Here is a 21,022-nt window from a genome sequence, read left to right as displayed (position 1 = left end):
AAGGTCCTTAACTTGCAAAGTCCCTTCTGCTAGATAAGGTAACACTCACAGGGTCCAGGGGTCAGGACATGGATGTCTTTGGAGACAGGGGCAGAGGGCATTATTCAGCCTGCCACGGGGTGTTAATAGTATATAGGGTGTGGGGTTTGCCTAAAGGAAACCCACCTGACTTTATAAAACCCTGTGGTGTTTGATGTCTGATGACAAAGTGTTATGGGCTGAACTGTGTCTGCCTCTGCCACCCTAAATTCACATGTTGAAGCCCTAACCCTGAGGACCTCAGAATGTGACTGTGTGCAGAAATAGGGACTCTAAGTGGGTGACTGAGGTAAAATGAGGCCATATGCGTGGGCCCCAACCCAATGTGACTGGTGTCCTTATAAGAGGAGGAGATCAGGGCACACACACACAGGGACTACCACATGGGGACACGGGGAGAAGACAGCCATCTACACGCCCAGGAGAGAGGCCTCAGGGGGAACCAGCCCTGCAACACCTATCTCCAGAACTGTGAGACCGGAAATGTCTGTTGTTTAAGCCTCCCCATCTGTGGTGCATGTTATGCAGGCCCCAGGGACCAGCACACAGAGCTGCTACTGAGAGCAGCACCGCCCACAGCAGCACGTACGGTTGGGTCAGCACTCAACATGGCTTCCCACACTCGTCCTGCCAGGCTGCTCCGTGTGGGTGGGGGAGAACCAGAGATGAGGACACAGGTCAGGATCACCATCTCCAGAAGGAAACACACAGAAAACAAAATGAGAGAACACACTAGGCTCAACAGAGAGGAGAAGAGCCTCAGGAGAGGGGTGCAAAGCAGGGTCTTTGTGAGCACCCGACTGCCAGCGGTCAGCAGACGCTTCAGCCAAGTTTACACCAGCGAAGCAAGCCAGGAAGCGTCCTGCTCTGAATTGTGAAGGGGAGATAAAACAGTAAGGAAACGTTTCCTTTCCAATGGTCGGCACCAGGAAGAAAGCCAGACAGCCTGATGCTAGAATGGCTGGTTGGGAGGCCCCTCCAGGGAGCGGGTCTGGGCCAAGCCCTGAGTGGGGAGGAGACATCGCCAGGCAGCCCGGGCGAGGGCCCAGGTTTGGGTCTAGCTGCGGAAGACCCTGGGGAGGTTTGCTGAGGGAGGGGAGGGGGCCACCCAGTGCTGGGCCTTTGTGGGCCGTGGTAGCACCATTCATTCCTACGTAACAAGCCAACCCAAACCGCAGTGGCTTCAAACAACTATTACTTCTCACGATTATACTGGTTGGGGGCAGTGGCATGCTGCCTTTAACAACCTTCTCTCCAGAAAACAACAAAATGACCCTGATTTGCAGCAATTACCCATTTCCATGGTGTAGATACTCCTAGTGGGGCCAGTTTCAAGCTACCAACAGTGAGGTCCACAGACCGATCAAAGGCAGCACCGCAGAGAACCTACAGGTACAGTCGTAGATGCCCTCGGGAGCAGAGGAAACAGCCAGATGCACACGTTTATCAAGAAGGGCTGAGTCCTGAGTGCTTATTACCTTTGTTTAATCATAACTTGAGAATTCCAAGTTTATACAATTTTCTGAAGGGCTGTGTTTCAGTTACCAGTGGGAGTCATTCCTGAGATGGTGACAGTTGTCCCCTGGGAGCTGGCCACGAGGTCCTTCTGCAGGTCAGGACTTTCAGCTGGCAGATCCGCGGGGCTGGGCCTCCCTCCAACTTCCAAGCTCCACTGGGGCCCAGGGCAGAGGCTGAGAGTGGGAAGGCACGCGCACAGCTCATCTCTGCTGCATTTGCTTTGCCAGCGTCCCGAGGGACAGGATGGAAAGAACGTCCATTTGCAACAGAGAAATGAACCAGCACGTGGCACACCCAAGGGAGCGCTGGACGGCTCGACTGGGGGGTCCTCAACACCCTCACAGTGCGTACTTCATGGCTTCCATCTCAGAGGGGCCGGGAAGGGGTGGGAATGAGGAGACAGAGCCAGAGGCCGAACTGGGTGGCAGCCCTGTGTGCTGAGGGCCTCGGACTTAATTCTGCAGGGAGCTACGAATGCCACTGCAGGCCGGCACTTCCAGGGGGAGTAACCGAGACCCAGCAGCACGGTTCCCGTCAGCATCAGGCCTGGGATGGGCTGAGCTCTAGCGGGCTGCCTGGCCCAGCAGTCAGTCTGCTTTTTTGCTGGTGACACTGGAGCCTGCCTTCCCCCAGCCCCACCTGCTTACGGGGTGCTGGAGGCTAGAAGGCGGTGAGAGGCTTGGGTCTGGCTGCTTATCAGCTTTGGGGTCAGGGACAGGCTTCTGTTCAAACTGGTGGGGAGGCCACCAGTTCACCTGTGTCAGCTTGGAGGAAAGCTGAGGTCTGGGAAGAGGCCACCACACACAGGAAGAGAAGGGTCTCGCATCCAGCCGCGCTGGAAGTCAGGCTCACTCTGGACTTTCAAACCCCATCCATCCCCCATTTTCTCTTCCTTCCTCCAGAGCACAGGTCAGCTGCTTGGTGCTGGGCTGCTGGTGCCCTCTGCAGCAGCAATCCTGATTCAGAACCTCAGCTTTCCTGGGCGTCTTCTCTGCTGGCTGCATGAAGACTGGTCTGGCTGCAGGGCCCCCACTGATAGAGGCCTGGCTCAGAATCCACTCTCTCTGTTTGGGCACTTCCCTGGGGCAAGATCCGCCGATGTCATGCTGGGGCTCTCAGATCTGGGCCTGTGATTCCAATCCTGTTAGCTATGAGGTATTTAAGATGACCTGCTGGGTCCTTGGTCACACCAGGAGCGCTGACAGAGGCTGGCCCGAAGAGGACTCCAGGTGGTTGCCTGGGAGCTTGAACCCACAGGACAGGAAGGGCAAGTGTGCAGCCCCTGGAGGATGCCCAGCAGATGGGAAGCGCAGGCAGGGCCAGCCCATCTGACAGGGGCACCAGGAGCCCAAGAGGGACACGAGTCTGGGGATGGGCTGAGCAAGGCTGTACAAGGACGCGGGCTGGGCCCAAGGAGCCGGCCACAAGCACACGGGAGTCATCGGGCACGAGCTGAGCCACCAGGACACGAGCACACAGCAGGCTCCAACCCGCTGTGGGCTGGATGCGGCAGGGGGTGGGGGTGTGTGTGTCACGGAACAGGAAGTAGAGAAAAGTCGCAGAAACACCGCACGGTGCGCCCTGTAAAACAGCTTGTCAGCAAGCCTGGAGAACCACCACCCCGGCCTGGGCTCCTGCCTCAGGTCAGAGCTGACAAGCTCCGTTCTGACCCCGGTGTGCTTGTCAGAAGTGGGGAATCCAAGTTCCACTGCAGTCGGGCCGGCACCGTGGACCAGCAGTCTGATGCGGTGCATGCCCTGCCCTTTGCTGACGGATCCGGCGTAGCCCACGTAAGGCTGCGTGTTTAAGCCTTGGCCAAGAAAGCTGCTACATCTGCTACGGGGCCTGCGTCTCTGTTCTTAGTTTGAGGGAGGGGTCAGGGTCAGAAGTGAAGGGGGTAATGAGTCAAGGTCCTAAGCGTGGAGGGCAGCTTCATGCCCACACGAGCCAGGCCGGGGCTTAGACACAAAGCCGTGCCTTCAACCTGGGACCAAGTCGGGGTTGGCGGATCCAGGGGAACCCGTGCCTTTTCCCAAATGCTCAGACCCAGGCCCTGACCCCAGGTCACACGCGCCTGCAGGGCCTGCGAGGCTAATCCAAGTAGAGCCCCCGGGTGGACTCTTTGTTAGTCAGCAGGTAACCAGTGACGCCTGTAGCCGGTCCCACCGTGACAGGAGGGAGCACATCACAACCAGCACACGAACGAACGTGCCGGGGAGAGAAACAGACACGGCTTGTTTATTAGAACGCAGGAAGGAGGCCTTCTTCCACGGAGCGCTGCTTCTCAGAGTCTGTATCAAGAGCAACACAAAGTTGAAAATCGTATTCCTGAGAAGAAGCAAAAAAGGTACAATTTTGCAAACAAACGTTAACGGGTGATTTCAACAACTGATAAAAAACTTTTTTTTTTTAAACAATAAAATTTCAAGTATTATTCCAGATGACACGGCAAACCCATAGCAGGCGGAAAGGGCAAGGACTTGTGGAAGCTCTCGGTGGGAAGAAGCTGCTACTGGCAGGCCGGGGCACCACCAGGGACGACCTGCACCCCAGGTCCCTGGGCCACCCCGGCCCCGGCCGCAGGGGAGGAGTGAAGAAGGCGGGACAGGTTGGCAGGGCTGCAGTTGTGCTGAGGAGCCCGGCGTGGCAGTGACCCAATCATGCCCTTGGAGCTGGGGTCCCTGGACGTCTGATGATTTTTCTTTTATAAACAGAAACATATGCTTATTCTTTCAAATATCATACTATCTCCCATTTTAGTCAACTTGTAAATTATAAGTTATATCATTTGTGCTACAGTTTGCGATATTTAAACCTTATTAGGAGATGAGCACCAAACCTATGAAAGTGCACAGGTCAGCCGCTGTGTGCGCCCCAGCTGGAAACTTTGTTCCCTTCCCTCAAACAGCACAGCATTTCTGACAAATTCCCCTTCTTCTCCCAGGGCACTTTTCTTGAAGAGAGACGTCTGCTTTGACCGTGGCTGTGCGAAAGGTACAGAGAGCAAACCTCGTGGTCGTCTTCAACAGGAGGGGACGGCCGACAGCTCCTGCTCTGGCCCAGGGCTCTGGGCGCCACTGGTAGGGGTTCTCGCCGAGAGGGTCTCACTCCACAAGAGAAAGGTCGCACCAGAGTGCCCGAAGCAGTGACCCCCGGCGTCCCCTGAGGGGCACTGTGAAATGCTCTTAAAGCGTCTGTATTCAGTATTTTCTGAGACACTGTCATTGACCGGCAATACTCCCAAGCCATTGTGCTGTCTCCCTGGATGTTTAGTTCTTGAACCTCGTCTGTTCACAGATGTGATTGAATTTCCTGCAGGGAGACAACGGTGAAATACACAAGAGGGCATCAGAGACACGTTCAACAAAGGAATTCTGAATTGCACCTGGGGGAGCTACAGGAGAAGCAACCCTGTGCTTGGGGGTTCGCAAGGGCTTGTCTCTCATACCATCAAAGAAACTAGCCCCAAACGCAGCCTCTTTTCTCCTTTTTTAAATTTTAAAATGTAAGTGGAACATTTAGGTAATTCCCAGAGACTCAAAGCATCCCCAAGGCACTGCGGGTGACCTGGCGGGGCTGACGCCACCTCCTCTCCAAGAAGACGACTGTATCTTTGCTGCCCTGACCCAAGTGTTTACTGAGAAAGGTTAGCCTGTTACTGCTGAAATCTCTTTTCTTAGAATAAAATCGTCTCTTCCACACAGTTAATGCTCGCATACAAAGCAAGCCTTTTATTCCGCCAAATCGCTCCCTCAGAGGCAGCCGCCTTTCCGGAGCCCTCATGATGACTCCTAAGCCAGGGGCGCTCTCTCAAGTACTTCCGCTTGAGCCTCAAGGGGCTGTTTGGGGTTACAGTTGCCCCACACAGCATCCATCCTCAGGACTCATTTATGTGATTGCTTCCCTTACGGTTTGAAAGCGTAGGCGAGCCTGCTCCCATGGGCCACCGTGCGTGGCAGCGTGCACGTCAACGTGAACAGCCTCTAAAGACCCCATGGGACACTCCCAGCTAGAGCCTGCGAGCCATCACGGCACCAAAGGTAGACCCAGGTGCACGGTGGCGTGGCTCGGGATGGGAGTTCTCAGTGACCTCAGCCACGGATTCGGAAAGTGCTAAACGTTGAACGTGCGGGCTGGGGATGGCCGCCTGTGCGCTGGACACATAGAGGTGGAACGGGAGGTGAACGTTTGTATGCCAATGTTTCATGAAATGAGATAACAGAAAAGCAGAGTGTCTAAGTGATAATTTTTTATTGATATATACTATTTGACTTTATAAAAGCATGACAACTAAATTAGTTTATAAGTAGAGAGCTGACTAGTTCACGCACATCCCTAAAAGCTGCGATATCAACTTGGCCAAAACGCTTAAAGAAGAGCACCTTCCTGTAGGGAAAGCGTGGGTTTGCCTCTCTGCAGGGGACTCCTTCAGCCCCGGCCCGGCCCCCGCCCCCGTGCCGCACTCACATTGCGTGGTGGGCCTTCACCTGAGTGCGGCAGTTGCGGCCCCAGTAGCAATCAGGACGGGACGTTACGGCCACTAGGGAGAGAAAAAAGTGAACACGTGTGACACACACACCACACTCACAGACTCAGCCTAGTGAATTTAAGCCAAGGCCAAAGAGACACTGCAGCTCAAACGCACAGCGCTTCGTCACACTTCACAGCTCGTTTCCTTGCACTGTTCTCCAGGAATGGAAAAAAAGGTTCAACTGAAAACCCAGGTTAGAAATGAGATGACTCCGGTTGCCCACAGGACGTTTTTTTGGCATCTTGTTTTAGCAACCTGCTTCAGAGACCCAGAGCCTGAGCAGGCACCAGGCAGGGACGGCCCTGAGACCCGCCCGTGTCCCTGGCCGACGCAGACGTCCGCTAAGAACACAGAGCAAAGGCCCACACAGGCTATCTAGCTATTGCAAAGAAGAGTAGGAGCCAATGCAAAGAGAACTGAGCTGTGGGCCAGGTGTGGGTAGGGGCAGGGGTCTCCTTACCCGGCAGCTCAGAAGCAGGGATGTTCTGCCGATACTGGTAGGTCAGCTCGCGGAAGCTCCGCAGGCCACAGCAGTAGCACAGCACGGTGTTCCCGGTGATTCTGTAATCTAGAAGGAACACAGCCTCTTACAAGCACGGCGGCAAAATAGACGCGGCCTTGCAAACTGCTGGGGGACCAGTGCATGATCCACAGACTGGCCAGAGACAAAGGGCTGGACGTTTGGAACACGAGAACAAAACCAACCTAGATACCAACTTACTTCCTTACGGCAAAATAATTCCACCTGGATTAAAAATTCAAATATTCAAAAAAATCTAGAAAAGTACTAAGAGGAATGAATGTTCTTCTCTTGAGCTATTTCCAACTACAACATGAAAACCGAACAGCACAGAGGAAAGGATTTGTAAATGTGACTGCCTACAGTTTAAATATCACAATGGAAACACGTACAACAAAAATGAAATACTAATGAAATAGCAGAGAACGTATTTTCAGCACAAATGACAATGTGTTGTACCCTTAATTAACAAAGATATCACACAAATCCATACCTCCCAAGTTCAAATAGCCTAACATAAATATGGACCAAGGACACAGACAAGCAAATGGCCCGTAAAACAAAAAGATCTTCAATTTCATTAATAATCAAATATGGCAGATAAAACAATGATACCTCACCATTTGCCTCTTTCATATTTACAAGGCCTCGAAGGCAAACACGCAGCTGATGGGCTCAGGGGATGCTGGCCCTCAGGCCCCAGGCACACCTCAACCGTGCCTCCAGCAGCCCTGTTTATTATCCTAAGGGTACAACTGTTAAACCTACAGGACTGCATGCTTGGCAGCTTCAGTATTGTTTCACACAGTGAAAAGCTGGAAACAACTGAGATATTCTTTGCTAACGAACTGGCTACATGAACGATGGTATCAGGATGCTAACTAACAATCACGGTATAGATCTTCAGTGACATAGGAAGGGTCCAAGATATACTGGTGAGTGAATAGCTTATTAAAAGCACATCTGATAGGATTTCATTCATACAAATTATACACACACATGGCTACGTGTACTTAGAAGGGTGATCGTGAAAGTATTATCACTGGGTATATTTTTAGGCGGTGGGATTTCTAATGATTTTCACTTTATCCTTCAGACTTCCTTGTACCACTTACATTTTCTTTGTGAACCACGTCATTCTTATAAAAATAGCCATTAAAAAGCATAAGGACTTAAGACACAACCACACAGAGCCGTCGCAGCAGAGAAAACCCAAGACATTCACTAGAATGTGTCCAAAAACAGCTTAGAAGGGTTCCCAGCAAACCTCTCAAGTCTTTCATAATAATTCATGTCTTAGGAAAAAAAAAAATCACTTGCTGATTTTTCTGCACCCTCCCTTAGTGACAAAAATTCACACTTCACAATGCACTGGGTATCCCTGGGAGAGGGGGCGAGCCTTCACTGAGTCACCCACGCACTGAGGGACAGGCACCAAGGACCGCGAGGGTTTGGGAACAACCAGCCCCAGGATGTCAACGCTGACAAGCGGTAGGGCCAACACCTCTCCAGCTGTGCCCCTTCCCTCCCCTGTGCGAGAAAAGGTTCCAGAATATGTCATGTCGACTCAAACCCAACATAAAAAAAGAAACCCAAGAGTAGCAGGACCTTTGTGTGTGTCTGCCAGGGTGGGTGGAGGTCGCAGGTGTGAGCGAGGGAAAGCCGACAAGCAGTACTGCCAGCATGCGGCCTGGCGGATGTGGCTGGTTCACCAGAGGCAGAGCTGCCCTGGAAAGCACCACTGTCGGTGCAGGAGAGCAGGCACAACGAGGCTTACCAGACAGCAGGAACGCTCCCCTCTGTAGAGCCCCAAGGCTCTCAGTCAACATGTTTTTCCACGTCAAACCCCTGGTGGCCAGATAATTCTGTAACAGGGAAACGGGCAAGAGAAGAAACACAAGCTTGGAGAAAGAAACACTAAAATGGCAAAAAGGATTGACATTTCATAAAAGGCCCTGGAAGGTGGGTAAAGCCAAGCACCTAAACGTGGTGGGCACTTGCAGAGGGCGAGCACTGCGTGCAGTTAGGGGGCCTGCTTCCAGGACCACAGCCCAGACGGCCCAGGTAGCCTCCCGGACCAGGAGGCCTGGGACAGACGTGGTATCACATCCACACACTACTGCACAAGATTTTTGTCCAAGGTGCTTCTTCTGAGTCTCAAAAGGCAGGCTAGCTTTACAACCTCGAGCGTAAGAGGTACCACACTCTCTCTGAAATTCTGCAAAGACATTCCTAGCACAGGAGCAGCGAGACACCTAACCTTGGCCAGAGTGGCCACAGTGCAGAACAGGCCCATGACCACATGACAAGGAAGCCAGGGTCTGGATCTGTGCTCTGCCCTCAAGACACGTGGAGCTGCTTGGCTCCTTCTGTGCAAACCTACAAGAAAGTGCCCTGTGGACATCTAGCCTGAGTACCGCCGTGCTGAGGTGCCTGCCATTCACCCTGCGGCCGATGCCGCACATGATCCAGGTGAAGGCAAGGCTCCTGGCAAGGGACTGATGTGCACGTTAAGCACTGAAGTTCTAAAAGCCGGCTGCCCCCTGCAATGTGGGAAGAGAGCGAGGGGCAGTCCTGGTTCCACCCGAGGGCCGGCCGCGCCCTGCCCCACTCCGCGCAGGCCGAGCAGGAGCTGGAACTGTGGGACACAATTCCTGTGGCTTCCTGTGTGGCGGGTGTGAAGGAACACCTATTTGGGGGGAATATAGGGACAAGCAGATACAGTGGCAGCACTAGTCAGAAGTGCAGAGTCATGAGGTCACTGGTGGGTCCTGGAAGGCCTCCCGCTGGCCTCGCCGCGCCTGTACCTTCAGGACGTCCGACTCGTAGTTGTTGTTGCTCAGCACCCCGTCCAGACACCGGTCGCCCAGGTTGAGTTCTGTCAGGACGGAGGGAAGCAGTGTTACCTGTTTCATACACACTTTACGAAAGCACCGTTCACCCAACAGTTAAGATAACCAAATTTCCTTCATTATGGAGTCTACAAAGAATAAAAAGTTCCATGACAAAATACAACTTCAAACAGAGAAAAAGTAAAAGGACTTCCATTCCACTCCCCCCAGAAACAGCCAGTCTGTGCAGCCCCTGGTCTGGGGTCGTGAAGTCCGGATACGATTTTTCAGTGGGGGTGGTCCTTGTGCATGACTCAGCGTCCCCCTCACTGACGCTCGCAAACCTACGCAGACCACCAGGGAAAGGGGCCAACTCATGGTGACCAACGTGGCCTCTCCCTCCTCGGGCACACGGCCAGCCCAGCACTGGCCTCAAGTGCACGAGAGAACAGGGGAAGGTGGCGGCGATCGACGGCAGGGCCGGCATTACCGCAGAACGGGGCCAGGCAGCCGAGGCAGCCGGTCCGGGCGCAGCCCCAGTACAGGTGGCAGAAGGGCTGCAGGCAGATGGCACCTGCGGACACAGAGCACAAGCACCGGTCACGCCATCCAGCGAGGAGAAGGTTCAAGGGACTGGTAAATAAATGACAAGCTCGATTTTCATAGTGATCCAAAGACTGTAAATTAAAGCACCATATAGTTAATCTGTTAGACTTTAAAGTGACACCTTGGACCCGGGTTCAATCCCTAGTCAGGGATCTGAGGTCCAGAAAGCCACACAGTGAACAGAATAGAATAGAATAGAATAGAATAAAATGACACATTGGAGAACTACTGTGGGGACACACGTCAGATACAAGATCCAGAAAGAGAGCACCCCATGTGTGTAAACTTAGTGTATGACGGGAGCGGGGTTATCAACTGGTGGGAAAAGATAGATTATTCAACGTGGTCCCGCAGAGACACCTGACGACGCAGGTGGAAACAGAGCTGCGCCCCTACTTCACACCACACAGAGAAGTCCACGACACTCTTGAAACCTGAGCTGGAAGGACACACAGGAGCGGCTCCAAGGTGGGGAGGGGCGCCGGGGAGACGGCGCACACCCACACCCTCACTCACACTGCTGGGGGGCGATGCGGGGGTCCCGCTCGCGCTCCGCCCTCCGGTCGGGCATGGGCTGGAAGCAGCAGGTGCATATGGCGTGGCTTCCTTGCAGGGCACACACGTAGTCCTGGGCTGTGGAACAGATAGGACGCTCAGGCTGGTGCCGCCAGCACACGGGCAGCAAGAGCGGCTCAGACCGCACCTAGAGGGGCAGCTGTAAGGTATGCACAAGGACACAGACCTACAAGAAAACCCGGACAGAACTCAGGCCTATTTTCCTACAGCCAAGTGACGGTCTACCGCTCAAACTAAGAAGTTTAAATAGATTGAAAAATGACCAAAGTTATCTCCTGGTTCAGTAGTTGTAGCAAGATTTCAAAGATCACATGAAGGTTTTTTACCATTTCCCATAAAGGAAGGGCAGCCCAGAGAACAGTAAAGCGATTTCTCTAGTCCCTGCTGGCTGACCCTGGACCAGGAGCTGTGTCCACGTGGCCCGGCCCCCCGTCACTCACGCACCACACGAGGCTCTGCCTGTGCACACTGCAGTACTGTCCCAGTGGGGCCTTCCACACGCTGCCCCAGCCACCCCTACCTGAGGGGCCTACAAGGAAGCCCCCAAGAGCCATGGCACAGCATCGTGGAAGATGGTTTTAAGAACGTGGCTCTGGGTCGCAATCCTTAGGTCAGTGGCCTCTTGACAGGCTCAGGCTGACGGTGGCAGAGAGGCCAGGCCCTACAACGCAGGACCACAAACCACAGTCCACGTGTCCACCTTCCCTTTCTTGATGGCACCTGGGGACCTGCCCACTGAAACGGGCATCGAACAGATAGCTCAGGGCGGCTCTGGTAACATCATGTCCTGTTGCTGGAAAGAGGCCAGTCCCTCACTGGAGGGGCCTGTGTGTGATGGTCCTTTTGGCTTTGGTGTGAGCACCACGGGGGATGCCGACTGCCCTGAGGTAGTGGGCTGGGCGGGGTGGGGGGTAAGTGTTAGAATCAGGACTGAATCCCCGGGTGTGTCCAGGAGGCGAGGCCCACAAATGAAGTTAATTATCTGGTTTCTTAGCTCCAAACAGGTTATGAGAAGCAACGAGCCATTCGAGCAGAGAGGAGCCAGCAGAAGTGCCACCCGCTTCCCGAATGGTTGGGACAGCACGGAAGGTGTGGCTGTCTCACCTGTCGTGATGCTGGCGGACGTCGATGGTGCATCCCCAGGGGCCTGCGGTGCCCCTGGCTCACTGCCGGGCCCTGGGCAGGGAAGGGGCCGCCCCGCCTGCCTGCGGTACTCGGGGCACTGTCTGCACACGATGTACGGCTGACTGCAAGGGAAGAAAACCCGGAGCTTGGAGGAAAGAGGAGACACCTGCTCTGGCCGTGTGTAAGGGTGGTGGCAACGACGGCCCAGCCCTGGTGACGGGACAAGACCCAGATCCCCGCTCACCGGCCTTGTCCTGCCTGCACCTCAGCTCTGCACCAGGTGCTGCACCCAGTGTGTGCAAAAGGGAAGGATGGCTCGGCGCACATCCTGCACAGCAGCAGTCGCCAGGCTCTCCTCCCCGCCACCTCCCAGCCCCCCTTCCCGCACGTTCCCAGAGCCCTCGGCCACTCCTGGGGTACTGAGATGTCTTCTCCCTGCCCCTCGCCCCACTGAGCCATCCCTGGGGGCAAAGCCACCCTGTCCCCACACTGGGCAGGACGCGCTCTCACAGGTTTGATGCCCGCCCAGTGCACACCCTTCCTTTTGTTAAAATCTGAGCAGAACACGCCAGGGCTGGATGCCGCTGTCAGCAGGGGCTTTCACCCAGCTGTATGCACTTCAGCTGAGCTTTCAAATCTGCAGACGGTAAAACAGAATCTGCAGGAAAGGCACGCACGGACTCTCCCCTCATCTCAGTCAGAGGACGCCTGCCCAAGCCTGCCACCAATGGGAAGGATAGGCGAGACCTGACTAGAAAATGCAGAAACACTGAAGACATTCAGCCTCATATGTAAGAAAAACATATAAATGGGAATAAGATACCTGTTTGTCCCATTACTCTGAGTGTCGCAGGGATCACTGCTGTCCCTCTGCATACCCTGTGGGGCACCAACACCAGGACTCTCTGACAGGCATTTCATGACAGATGCCAGAAGTCCAGCAAGGCGTCCCCTCAGTGAGACTCCTGACCTGAGCATACTACTTCCATGTAGTTATCTCCAAGAAATGACTGGACATGTGCACTGAACTGTAAATGCAGGCCATGCACTGCAGCTTTGTTTGGAATTCAAAATATTACAAAGAATAAATGGTAAAAAGATAAGTATGTATGACTACACATATGTATGGCCAGATGAATACGTAATAAAATGTTCACACAAACCAAAAGTGATTTTTGGTTTTCTTTTTGCTTGACCATTATGTGCTAAGTTTGGGGGAAAGAAACAAAGATAATAAACTGAGGAGGGGGGGAGCGGTTTTGTCTTTTTAAATTTTATGGCCTCAACACAAAAATTCATACCCTGGACTTCCAAGTCAGGAAACATCAACATTCTACAGCAGAGGGCTTCCCTGGTGGCGCAGTGGTTAAGAATCCGCCTGCCAATGCAGGGGACATGGGTTCGAGCCCTGGTCTGGGAAGATCCCACATGCCATGGAGCAACTAAGCCCGTGCGCCACAACTACTGAGCCTGTGCTCTAGAGCCCGCAAGCCACAACTACTGAGCCTGCGTGCCACAACTACTGAAGCCTGCGCTCTAGAGCCTGCAAGCCACAACTACTGAGGCCATGTGCCACAACTACTGAGCCTGCGCTCTACAGCCCTCAAGCCACAACTACTGAGCCCGTGCGCCACAACTACTGAGCCTGTGCTCTAGAGCCTGTGAGCCACAACTACTGAACCCGTGGGCCTAGAGCCTGGGCTCCGCAACAAGAGAAGCCACCTCAATGAGATACCCGCATACTGCAACGAAGAGTAGCCCCAGCTCGCCACAACTAGAGAATGCCTGGGTGCAGCAACGAAGACCCAACGCAGCCAAAAAATAAATAAAATAAATAAATTTATGAAAAAACCCCAACATTCTACAGCAGATAAAATAAGGTCTCCTAGGGCTTCCCTGGTGGCGCAGTGGTTGAGAGTCCGCCTGCCGATGCAGGGGACACGGGTTCGTGCCCCGGTCCGGGAAGATCCCACACGCCGCGGAGTGGCTGGGCCCGTGAGCCATGGCCACTGAGCCTGCGCGTCCGGAGCCTGTGCTCCGCAATGGGAGAGGCCATAGCAGTGAGAGGCCTGCGTACCGGAAAAAAAAAAAAAAAAGTCTCCTAGGATTGCACCCTCTGCCAGGTGACTGTGGCTTTTCTACAATAGCATCCTAACAGATGATACATACGGCAACTTACGGCGCAGGACGTATGATCACTAGACAAGCTACAGAGAGTGAGTGCGCTTCTGCAGAGTCTGTCCCAGCCTGTGAATCAAGGCACTTGATGATGACGCAGCAAACAAAAGGGTGTCACTTACTGTGGCGATCCTCTCACAGTAATTAAGCCAAAGCATTATGCTGTCCACCCTGAACTTACATAGTGCGGTATGTTAGTTATATCATAATAAACTATAAAAAATATACAGATAAGCAACAAAATAATAAATATTCCACATATACAAAAAAAAGGGGCTGTCGCAGGAGGCAGGGCTGTGAGCAAGCCTCACCACAGTCACCTGGGCCACAGCGTCCCACCTCAGCAGCGGCCCAGACCAGCAGGTCCTGGGGAGCGGTCAGACCCGCCCCGCCCGCCCTGCCCCCACGAGGCTCACCTGACATCCGAGGACTCGCTGTCCACGTCCGACAGCTCCAGCAGGTCCTCGGAGCTCCCCTCCTCGTCGGAGAAGGCCCTCCTGACCTTGGGCTGCAGCATGTCCTGCGTGATCCTGTTCCTGGCGGCCATGCTGCGCATGTCCTCCTCGCTGCGCCTCTTGTCTGGGTGCTGCAGCAGATACGCCTCCACCAGGTTGTTGAGGATGTGGTTTTTACAGATCCGCTCCACTGGACAGCGGCAGGTGGGGCACAGGGCAGAGCGCTCCATCCAGCCCGAGTAGCAGGCAGCGCAGAAGGTGTGCATACAGGGCTGCAGGCTGAGGGCACAGGATGGGCACTGGGTGTGAGAAGCAGGGACCCAGGGTCATGCTGCCTCTTTCCCCGAAGGAGGACGTGGCCCTGTTCAGACTGAGGTTCGGGTAAAAACAGAAGAATGGGCCAACTGCCCCCCGCCTCCCACCACCCGATCTTTCGACTCCGCAGGGCCTCAGGCCTGTGCTCTGGGGCGCTCCACCCACGCCGTGGTGGGGCCTGCGGCTGGCGGGGATGCACCTCGGCTCACGCAGGGGCACGCCGCCTGCGAAGCAGTCCCTGCGCAAAAACACGGCGTTCGGCTGCAACTGCTTCATCTGTGCGCTTGCCAGCTACAAGAGAGCGGGGCCACGCGGCAATCTGTGCTCCAGGAGGGCCAGGGACCACTGGGGGCCAGGACCACCAGGAACGGGAAGAGCGGAGACACTGGGTGTGGGTGGCAAAGACCCGCATTTAAGCCGAACTGCAGACAAATTCTTAAGTTCCCACAGAGAAGCAAGGAGAGATCTTTGTTCTGGCACCTTCGCTCCACCTTAACTACCGTGTTGCCTTAACCACGAGATGCTGGCCACTCGGTACAGCTCCCCTGCTCTAGCTGAGGTGGACCTGGCGCCACTGAGGTCAGAGCCACTGCACGCGTCTCGCGGGCTCCTGTGCGGTGTCAGTCACCGGGCCCGGCTTTCAGCTCGTCAGCCGCACAAGGAGAACGGCTACAGTAACGTCAGCGGGCCTGACGCAGAGGCCAGCCCCGTCTGCGGCCCCGCAGGCCCTGCGCGCGCACCTCACACAGTCGTGCAGCAGGTCCTGGGCCTGACGCAGAGGTCAGCCCCGTCTGCGGCCCCGCAGGCCCTGCGCGCCCACCTCACACAGTCGTGCAGCAGGTCCTGGGCCTGACGCAGAGGCCAGCCCCGTCTGCGGCCCCGCAGGCCCTGCGCGCGCACCTCACACAGTCGTGCAGCAGGTCCTGGGCCTGACGCAGAGGCCAGCCCCGTCTGCGGCCCCGCAGGCCCTGCGCGCGCACCTCACACAGTCGTGCAGCAGGTCCTGGGCCTGACGCAGAGGCCAGCCCCGTCTGCGGCTCCGCAGGCCCTGTGCGCGCACCTCACACAGTCGTGCAGCAGGTCCTGGCAGATGATGCACGTGAGAGTCTCCTCCATCTTGTCTGGCTTCACGGTCGCAGCTCTGACGTCGAGGGTACTGTAGGGGTCTCCGCCTGGGTCTGTGACCAGGGGCAGGTTCAGGGCAGGCTCCCCGTCTGCAAGGGAAAGGGACACGTTCTCAACATCATGACCATGGAGGAAGTGCACTCCATCTCTTGGTTTTACAGATGTCTTAACCTGTGGACAGGAGACCCAGTCCTCCCTGTATTTTTTTTTTAATCTTTAAATTTTACTTATTTATTTACTGGCCACGCTGCAGGGCATGTGAGATCTTAGTCCCCCGACCAGGGATCGAACCCGCGCCCCCTGCAATGGAAGCTCGGAGTTGTAACCACTGCACCACCAGGGAAGTCCCCTCACTGTATTTGTTTTTTTAACGTCTTTATTGGAGTATAATTGCTTTACAATGGTGTGTTAGTTTCTGCTTTATAACAAAGTGAATCAGCTACATGTATACATATAACCCCGTATCTCCTCCCTCCTGCTTCTCCCTCCCACCCTCCCTATTCCACCCCTCTAGGTGGTCACAAAGCACCGAGCTGAGCTCCCTGTGCTATGCGGCTGCTTCCCACTAGCTATTTTACGTTTGGTAGTGTATATACGTCCATGCCACTCTCTCACTTCGTTCCAGCTTACCCTTCCCCCTCCCCGTGTCCTCAAGTCCATTCTCTAAGTCTGCATCTTTATTCCTGTCCTGCCCCTAGGTTCTTCAGAACTTTTTTTTTTTTTTAAGATTCCATATATATGTGTTAGCATATGGTATTCATTTTTCCCTTTCTGACTTACTTCACTCTGTATGACAGACTCTAGGTCCATCCACCTCACTACAAATAACTCAATTTCGTTTCTTTTTATGGCTGAGAAATATTCCATTGTATATATGTGCCACATCTTCTTTATTCATCTGTCAGTGGACACTTAGGTTGCTTCCATGCCCTGGCTATTGTGAATAGAGCCGCAGTGAACACTGTGGTACATGACTCTTTTTGAATTACGGTTTTCTCAGGGTATATGCCCAGTAGAGGGATTGCTAGGTCGTATGGTAGTTCTATTTTTAGTTTTTTAAGGAACCTCCATACTGTTCTCCATAGTGGTTGTATCAATTTACATTCCCACCAACAGTGCAAGAGGGTTCCCTTTTCTCCACACCCTCTCGAGCATTTATTGTTTGTACATTTTTTGATGATGGCCATTCCCTCACTGTATTTTAAAGGGCATTTTTACAAAGGTTCAAAGTAAGTCTCATAATCCAGTATGTTTAAGTTTTGTTTTATAATAGTTAACAGCATAAAAAAGGCACTCAGGATACACGGGTGAGAGATAAAGGCCAGGTGTCAAATAGCATTTGTGTGTAAAGTCATTTTTGTTTAAACAAACAAAAAATGTGTCCCATATGCACACAGGAAAGTGCTGGAAAATACAGACCCTCAAATGTTACCAGGAGCTTAAATTTTTTTTTTTTCTGCCAGTGTGTTTTACTTTTTTTATAATCAGAGATTAAATTTATTTTTAATAAAAAAAATACTTACAATTTAAAAAGTCAAATATTTAAAAGAAAACCAAAGCAGCAGCCCTCTGCCCCAGCCTGTCCTCAGCTTCACCCTCCCTCCTTTGGGGAAACAACTTTCGTGTCTTCTGTTTCTTCTGGTCCGGACCTCTGTGTTTCTGAATTGTCATGCTACGTTTAGGCTGATGGATTTTAGACATCATCTCCTCGCATCCATTAAAGCAGAGAAGGACTCTGCCCCTCTGGGTCTCCTTCCCAATATTATTCTAACACAATTATTGGTTCAGTATATTGTATTTATATTATTATGCTTAAATATTCACTGCTCACACAGTATAATTTTCTTCCTTATACAATTTTTCATTTCTCATAGAGTTAAAAGTGGCTCCATTTTCATACTTATTTTTATGTACCTGTTGCTGACTCATCCCACACCTCCCCAGGCCAATCAACTCAATTTTCCACTCAATACATCAGATAATGCAGTTTCTTTCCGAGGCCCTCCCTCCTGTCACACTGTCCCAATCCAGGGGAAGCTCTCAGGCCTGCCTCACAGCTACTGTCCTCCCAACAACATTCCCAAAAGTTTTTACAATCTTTTTAACTTTGACTTTTAAAGTATAGATTTTTCTCAAAATCACCTTTAACGTGAAGGTTCAAGCTATCACTTAAAGATAATATACTCTTAAAAACTGGCTGCTGTATCAGGACAGAGCTGCAACCCCAGACTGTGGTCTCCAGACCAAGAGCATATCCTGACAGTAAACACAGTTCAATCCCGACGGTGCAGACAGGAAAGAAAAGGCCCAGATTGCCATCTGGAAGATGCTGAGGTACCACAGGTGTCAGCTGAAGACAGGGTCCTCCGACTTCTGCAGATGGTGGGGCCCCAACAGGCTCAGATGGGACGGTGCTGCCGGGGCGCCAAGGCTACACGCAACCACTGGACTCTGACCTGCTTTTACTCTCTTCTTAACGGGCTCCAAGTCCTCCTGGTCCTTGGGTTCCGACAGAGAAAAGGACGCCCCCTCTCTTGCTGGGACAGCCAAAGGGAAGATGGCGACTTCATCACTTGCCACAGATGGACCACACCCTTTTGGGGAGACGTCTGCACCTCTCGAGCCTGTGAGAGGGACAAACAAGAGACATCCTGATTCACCTGCCTCAGAAGAAGAGACAGCAGTTCAAAGCGTCACTGATTCAAACCAGGCGCAGGTAATCCAAGATGTCATTAAAAAACAAACAAACAAACAAACGGAAGAGTTCACTTTGTGTGATTTTTACAGTATATGAATTATAACCTGTGAAGAATACCACAGTATTGTAGTCCCTGGCCTTCAGCCTGTCTCTTGGGGATGGAACAAGACATTTACTCCTAGAGAAATCTTACTACTGACAGCCTGATGCCTGACACCACCTCTGAACTCCTCAGTGGCTTGTCTGTCTCCGTAACAATGCAGGGCAGGATTAGCGAACAAAGGGCAACGCAGCTACCACCCTGAGATCCCCATCTCACCAGAGCTGGAGGGAGGCCCTCGCGCTGCAGAGGTGGGCTCCATGGAAGAGGTAGAGGCCGTGGGGAAGAGGTCCGATGTGGACGTTGATGGCTGTGGTTCCTCAAAGCACACCTGAGTGGCGGGTGGCGATGGCAGGACCTGGGGATCCTGGGGGTCGTCGCCTCGCCCTGCACCTGAGGTATCTTTGGTCACGTGGAACACGTTTTCTTTATTAGCTTCTGTAAGCACAAAGAAGCAGAAGCATAACACAGTCGGGGCGCAGGGGGAGCCGCTGCGTCAGGAATACATTCCAGCGGATGAAGAGTCAACGCACGCACCCGCTCCTTTGCGAAAATCTTACTTACCGAAGGAGTCTTGCGTTACGCCTTGCTTTTCATGGAAGGATTCGTAGAGGTATGCCACGTCTGAAGGAAATTAACCGAACCGGAGTGGCGTTCGCCACACGTCAGGAGAGCTCATCTTTCTCTTCTGCTCCCTCCCATCACCTCACGGTCACTTTGCCCTTGTTGACTAGTTCGACTTATCAGCTAGTAACCACATCCGCCGGTTTAAGGGATTTTAAAGCAAGTGATCCAAAACATCTGAACCAAACTTAAAATAAATAAGCCTCAGAAAACCATCCGGCGTCAGGAGGCAGACTAAGGCAAGCAAAGCGGTGAGGAGGAGTGAGCCTGTGTCTTGTCATTTCAAACCACCAGGACCGGACACAAGGCCCTTCCCTGTGGCCGGGGGCTGGCTTTGACTGCTGAGGGCAGTCTAGGGGATACCCGCCCTCTTCTTCCTATTTCCGGGGTAACCTTCGAAGGACTCCCCTAACTCTCCCTGTCCTGCATCATTCTTCTCCCGCCAACACAGGTGCAGATGCTCAGAGCTGGAAAAGCCCTCACGGAATATCCCGTCTAACCTTTGCTGTCTCCCGTAAAGCCTCCCAAAGCAGAGCTGTCCGTGGCCTCCAGCCCCCATTCTAGGCCTTATTCTCCTCACTCAGGTGCCCTCCTCGCCGCCCCCCCGCACCCCGTCTCCCTGGCTACCATATCGAGCCTGTGGCTCATGGCCACAGTGGCATTTGTGAAGAATGGCTGGGGCTCAGCCCACGAGGTCAACACTCCCATTCTTCAACAGACACTACCCACACCAAGAATGTACATGAACGAAAAAGGGGACGCAGCTAGTACTAACATTCCTTCAGGAAATACCTGCTTCAACAGCCTCTTCCCACAATGCTTCCCCGCTGTGGCAGGGTCCCCTGCTGCACCACCCGTGAGTCCAGCCCAGGAACCCCCCCTCCCTTACTGTGTTCTGGCTCATTCTTCCTGTACACCAAGTAGATGACGTCCCCAGTCTGTAAAGGGCAAGTCTGCTTCTTAACAACCTTCAGCTTGTTAATTACTGTTCCGTTGGTGCTGTAGGGACAACAAAAATCCAATTTATCCTACTTAAAACAACTTGGAGTTAAAATTTTCCTTTTCTACAGCCAGTAGGAAAGCAGTTCAATACCACCACTTTGCAAATGACAGAACACTCATAGGAATGATGTAAATACTCGTGCCACCTTACAATTCTCTTGAGAAGAACCTTGCCTGTTGCCCCCTCACTCACAGCCCAATGGTGTGTCAAGTGTTTTAACGCCTCCGCTGTGCCAGCCCCACGTTCTCCTCCTGGTGGAGCCCTGGACGCCCACCAGCAGCACGTGCTCTGATTCCCAGCTTCTCTCTTCTCTCTCTCTTCTTCTCTCTCTCTTCTGCACCACGCTTTGTCGACAGGCCTAACCCTGCTCCGGCAGCCGCGGCCCAGCTCAGTTCACTCCTCACATGAGCACTGACCCTCCTACGACATGGGCTCTGGGCAAAAGCAAATCGACGCAGGGCTACCGAGCAGAAGACGGCACGGTCCCTGCTGCTGGGAAGTCACTCCAGTTAATCAGGGACCACAGTGCCTGATGGGAAGGCACGGCCAGGAGACACCAGGACCTCAGTCAGGCGGGACAGGAGGCACCTCCCTGAGGAGGGGTTCCCGCAGGCAAGGGGAAGAGCGCACCAGACAAAAGTCAAACTCGGCAACTGAGCAAGCCCTCCCCGCCCCTTTCCAATTTCAGGCGCTCAGTCCACACGGGCCCCAACTCCACGGCCCCACTCCTAAGGCCCCCAGTGCTGAAGAGGCGTCGTCACCTTTCCCTCTGAGCAGA

General features: G+C 53.3%; 1 protein-coding gene across 3 annotated transcripts in view; it reads right to left on the bottom strand.

The window, feature by feature from the left end:
- Window positions 1-3,766: 3,766 nt before the first annotated feature.
- Window positions 3,767-21,022, bottom strand: part of CHFR (checkpoint with forkhead and ring finger domains) — a 22,672-nt gene continuing 5,416 nt past the window's right edge. The window contains exons 3-16 of one of the 3 annotated variants that reach the window (XM_089894294.1): window positions 20,131-20,240; window positions 19,182-19,241; window positions 18,837-19,055; window positions 18,276-18,443; window positions 15,755-15,908; window positions 14,341-14,658; window positions 11,726-11,868; window positions 10,562-10,678; window positions 9,930-10,013; window positions 9,416-9,486; window positions 8,386-8,473; window positions 6,549-6,656; window positions 6,025-6,097; window positions 4,720-4,869 (exon numbers count right to left, since the gene is read on the bottom strand). In XM_089894294.1, coding sequence (XP_089750420.1) covers window positions 4,827-4,869; window positions 6,025-6,097; window positions 6,549-6,656; window positions 8,386-8,473; window positions 9,416-9,486; window positions 9,930-10,013; window positions 10,562-10,678; window positions 11,726-11,868; window positions 14,341-14,658; window positions 15,755-15,908; window positions 18,276-18,443; window positions 18,837-19,055; window positions 19,182-19,241; window positions 20,131-20,240 — 1,756 coding nt within the window. In that variant the 3' untranslated portion in view covers window positions 4,720-4,826. Of the gene's footprint in view, window positions 4,870-6,024; window positions 6,098-6,548; window positions 6,657-8,385; window positions 8,474-9,415; window positions 9,487-9,929; window positions 10,014-10,561; window positions 10,679-11,725; window positions 11,869-14,340; window positions 14,659-15,754; window positions 15,909-18,275; window positions 18,444-18,836; window positions 19,056-19,181; window positions 19,242-20,130; window positions 20,241-21,022 lie in introns of all 3 variants that reach the window. The other 2 variants (XM_089894296.1, XM_089894295.1) reach the window with 2 other exon arrangements.

This window comes from Delphinapterus leucas, chromosome 14 (assembly GCF_059928025.1).
Source record: "Delphinapterus leucas isolate spDelLeu-1000000601 "Yukka" chromosome 14, BTC_Dleu_Yukka2, whole genome shotgun sequence".
Lineage (NCBI taxonomy): Eukaryota > Metazoa > Chordata > Mammalia > Artiodactyla > Monodontidae > Delphinapterus > Delphinapterus leucas.
Note: the sequence above shows the minus strand (reverse complement) of the source record. Positions and strands in the feature narration are given on the sequence as shown.